At 45.2% G+C, this 4,218-nt stretch overlaps 1 protein-coding gene across 1 annotated transcript in view; it reads right to left on the minus strand.

The window, feature by feature from the left end:
* MAPKBP1 (mitogen-activated protein kinase binding protein 1) overlaps positions 1-4,218 on the minus strand; it is a 51,882-nt gene that overhangs the window by 33,081 nt on the left and 14,583 nt on the right. The window contains exons 10-14 of the mRNA XM_009319258.1: positions 3,758-3,942; positions 3,555-3,646; positions 3,043-3,168; positions 1,232-1,302; positions 671-792 (exon numbers count right to left, since the gene is read on the minus strand). Of these exons, the coding sequence (XP_009317533.1) occupies positions 671-792; positions 1,232-1,302; positions 3,043-3,168; positions 3,555-3,646; positions 3,758-3,942 (596 nt within the window). The remainder of the gene's footprint in view (positions 1-670; positions 793-1,231; positions 1,303-3,042; positions 3,169-3,554; positions 3,647-3,757; positions 3,943-4,218) is intronic.

Genomic DNA, 4,218 nt, shown 5'->3' on the forward strand with positions numbered 1-4,218 from the left:
CTATAAAAATACCTGTGACTCCTTCATACTAAAGGAAAGGGTTAAGAGAGCAAGACCCTTTATTTACATTAGAATACAAAAACAAATTACATTCAGCAGCGGTATTCAGCTATGACCAAAACTCTCAGCATCTCACCCAGATACAACAGGAGGAGACACACAATTACAGAGAGTCTCCTTTGCTTCAAAGGTAGAAGCAAACAGAGTGGAGAAATGGATAAAAAGGGAGCAGAGAATGGATTCCACTTGTCCAAAGATAGTCACACCTAGCTCAATTTTAGGTTCCTACAGTCCCAGCTATTCCACAGGACCTCAGAGCTTCTCATTAAAGGTACCTTTAAAATACAAAAATTACCACAGCGCAGAAGTTCTTGCCCCACAGCTCAATGATGTGCCAAGGAAGGCACACTTGCTCTCCCAGTAGAAAGGCTTTGCTCTACAGAGCAACCCAGCGAGAAAGCAAGAGTCCCATGGGCATTTGCATATATCTACAGCTTTTTATCAGTGAAGGGAAAGGCAGAGTTCAACGTCACAGAGTGTGAGGTGAGGCCTCAGATCTGTCTGAAAATGCTGTGTCAAAGAACCTAGAGGAACAATGATGGAGATGGGGCCGTCCTGGCCAACTCATTTATGACTGCAAAAATACTTTCAAGACAAGAAGTAAACTAACCTTATGTTACGATCCTGGCATCCAATAGCTGCATATTTCCAGCTGGGGTCCACATCCATGTCATACAGAGTGGTCTTCCTAACAATGTGATGTGTTCGGGTAAACTGAACCCCTTCTCCTGTCTAAGCATATGGGTAAAGACTGTGTCAAAATCAAGTAGTTAACCCATTATTAAAAACTTCTAAATACAGATGAGTCCTCTCACACAGCCAGCACAAACCAACCCTTCCCACTAACCAGGTCTGCTGGGACTGGAGGCACAATGAACTCCTCTCCAGCCCATACTCTTTCACCGCTCCTCACAACAGCCCTGGCAGCAAAAGAAAAGCAGATATCCTAACAGTTCTCTACTTTGCATCTTGCTGAGAGAGGTCAGGCTGGGAGCAGGTGAGTGCTTCACAGAACTAGTTCTCCGAATGTAATCTCTTGCATTGAGTCAGTGGGAGACACTGAGGCTGAAATAGCAACAAGCTCATATAGAAACTCTGATATCACTCTTTAAAGTAGTTCCTTTGTGGAGAGATTATTAAAAAAGTGCACAAAAAGCTGTAATAAGGTTACCTTCTGCGCAGTGCGGAAATAAATGCTCTTGTCTGCCCCACAGCTTATCATTCGTACTTTCCCATCATTGGCTGGAACAAAAAGGCAGGAGCCGATCAAAAGATAAACACAAATACAAGGTGGAGGAAATGTTTCAATATTTACCACTGCTCATTTATTCCAGCCCCGATTAGCTAAGACTGACTCCTACCTAAGCAGCAGGATGCTGCAGCAAAACAGAAGCCCCTTCTCAGAACAGCATTTGTTAATGCTCAGAATGCATGAGGCCTTAATAAAGAGGCTTTACACAACAGATTAGGATGTAATTCTGTCTTCTCCCCCAACAGTATGCTCACGTGCTTATTCTCCATATGCCACAGCACTCTATGGAGATATGACAGCTTCACACTCAGTATGAGCTGAAAACGGGCAATAGGCACTTTTCAGTCCTCCAAGTCAGTCACATGTGTCTTGCTGCCCTTTCTTACAGCAAGATCAGGCTTCCCTTAGCACTCTTTTGTAACCCATCTGCTCCTTCAGCAAAGCAACAGCTTTTAAAACTCATGTATTAAAAATGGATCTGAAATCATCCAAGTCCACTTGAACTGCAGCCACTTAGAGCAGGGCTGCACTTAGCTCAGAGACTAGCACAAAGGCCTTCGCTGCCAGGGCCTTGAGTGCAGTTCCCTCATCTCCTAGGAGTTTAGCTGGCTGCATTCAACGCTAGCTCACTGATAAGACAGACCTGTCAGAGAAACTTTTGCTGGCCTTGGAGCTCCTTGAGAAAAAACTTGAAAAAGCCTCACAGCGGCTTCGGAGAGCCTCTGCTATGAAGCTTCAGCAAGGTCCCTGCCCTTCACTTGGGAGCTACTTTCAATCTGAAGTTCTCATCCTTGAACCCCAACTGAGCTACACTGCAGCAGCATTGCAGCCACACCTGTGCCTGGCCACATACGCTGCTGATCTGAATCCTGACCTTGACCCATGGACTCAGCTTCCTGATTTGAACTTGAACCTGCCTTGCTGCTATGGGCTTGCCTGGCAGGCACTGAACTGTGGCCAGCCCTGCTCACTGTCTCCAGACTGATCCTGACCTTGAATTGCTGACCTGTCTTATCACTATGGATTTGTCTGGTGATCTGGACTACTGGCTGGATCTAGTTACTGTCACTGGACTTGATCTGTTCCACCTTGTTCAGGTACTGTGGGACTTTCCCATTGCCAGTGAGGCCACTACCTTTGCCTGCATTCCTGTCACCCTTGGCTACTGGCTCCCCTGGCAGAGCAGCCAACCCTTGTTCCCTGACAATAGCGCAACACACCACACTGATGTCTGACCATCAGTAGTAACTGAGTGCTAGGGATGCAGCATGCTCCATTACCATGAATGCAAAGTCTTACACTGGCTTGCAATGACAAATTTACTTATGACTAGTTAATCCCAAAACATTTTTTGTGGGTTTGGGGATTTTTTTGGAGGATGACTGTTCCACAGTTCTCCTCACTAAGAACAGCATGTAGCCATCTGACATCAGTTAAAGGGAGTAAATCATTACAGAAAACAGCTTTCCAAAGAAATGCTGAGGACTTCAATCAGGAGAGGTTTTCTGAGTGGGGAGGAAGGAGAGGAGAAAAAAACAAAAGGGAAAAGAAGGCAAGTATCGTCAAATATCACCTTCTGTTAGGACTGCAGCTACAGAAGATGACAAAAACACAGCTGCAGCTTCAGCCTGGCCTAAGCCAGTGTTTAAGCAGTTAAAATTACTTTACAGCCACAATGGGACAACAGCAGTGCTCAAATCCAGCTTTGCAGGGAGGCCATGATTCTCTACCTGCAAACTTCACAGCAGTGATGGAAGAAGAATGTTCATCCAGGGTCTGCTGCAGGCTGTAGTCCTTTCCAGCATCCAAGACATGAATCAATCTATCCCGACTGGCTGAGGCTAAGAGCTTTAAGCCTGTCAGAAAGTTAAAAAAAGTGCAAGACCATTACTAAAAAGTCATTTGCTCTTCCAGTCACTATTTTAAAACAGCTTCTCAAGTCATCTTTGGGACAAAACATTATACTGTAGCTATCTGCACGGATGCACACAAAGGAACACCCCTGGATTTTACACTGTAAGTACAGACAGAACAAGTTTCAATCTCAACTTGCAATATTCCAAGGAAAAATATGAGAAAGAAGCCTTTTTCAAAGTCCGGCTCTACTGGCCCAATGCTACAAGCCTGCTCTGAAATCCAGGAGTAGCTCAGCACTGGAAGTTCTAACATACCATGGCTGGACATTCTGACTTGCTCAACACTACATTCACATGCAAAAGGGAAGAAGCTCAATTGCATTTACCTGTGTCAGGTTTGGAGTACTCCAGACATAGGATCTCAGAGTCATGGGCTTCCACCTTCAGCATTTCCCTCAGAGACTGCAACTCATATATCCTAAGACACAACATGGCTGATTTCAGTATGTTTAATAAAATCAGCAAGACCTGGTTTTCATTCTCATGCCTGCCCAGCCCGCAATCTGCACAAGAAGCTCTATGAGATTACCTGAGAGTGCCTATCCTGTCCCCCGAGGCCAGGTGCTCCCCACTGGGACTCACACAGACAGTGCGTATCCCCACCTTCGTATCCATCACTTGTGCATCAGCTTTGTCTGCACTTCCTGCTGTGTTGTAATCAGTGTCCAGAAGTACCTGAGTGTTATTATCTACATAGATGATTTTCATCAAGTCCTGGGGATACAATACACCCGGAAATATTAACTAGTTACAAAATACTAAAGTGAAGCACCTGCCTTAGAAACTGGGCTCCTGGCCAACATACACACTTCATTGGCAGTAATGCTGTAATTGGTGGGATCTTTTAGCTAGGAGCAAGCACTCAGCCCCTTCATATTGTAGGATGAAAGCTTCACAGCTGTGTCTCATGATCGCCCTTTGCAAAAGATTCCCCTTCAGGCTAGAAACTAACAGCATCTCCTGCACAACAGACAAGGTCTGGGATTAGTG

The sequence above is a fragment of the Pygoscelis adeliae genome, unplaced genomic scaffold (genome assembly GCF_000699105.1).
Source record: "Pygoscelis adeliae isolate BGI_AS28 unplaced genomic scaffold, ASM69910v1 Scaffold22, whole genome shotgun sequence".
Taxonomy (NCBI): Eukaryota; Metazoa; Chordata; class Aves; order Sphenisciformes; family Spheniscidae; genus Pygoscelis; species Pygoscelis adeliae.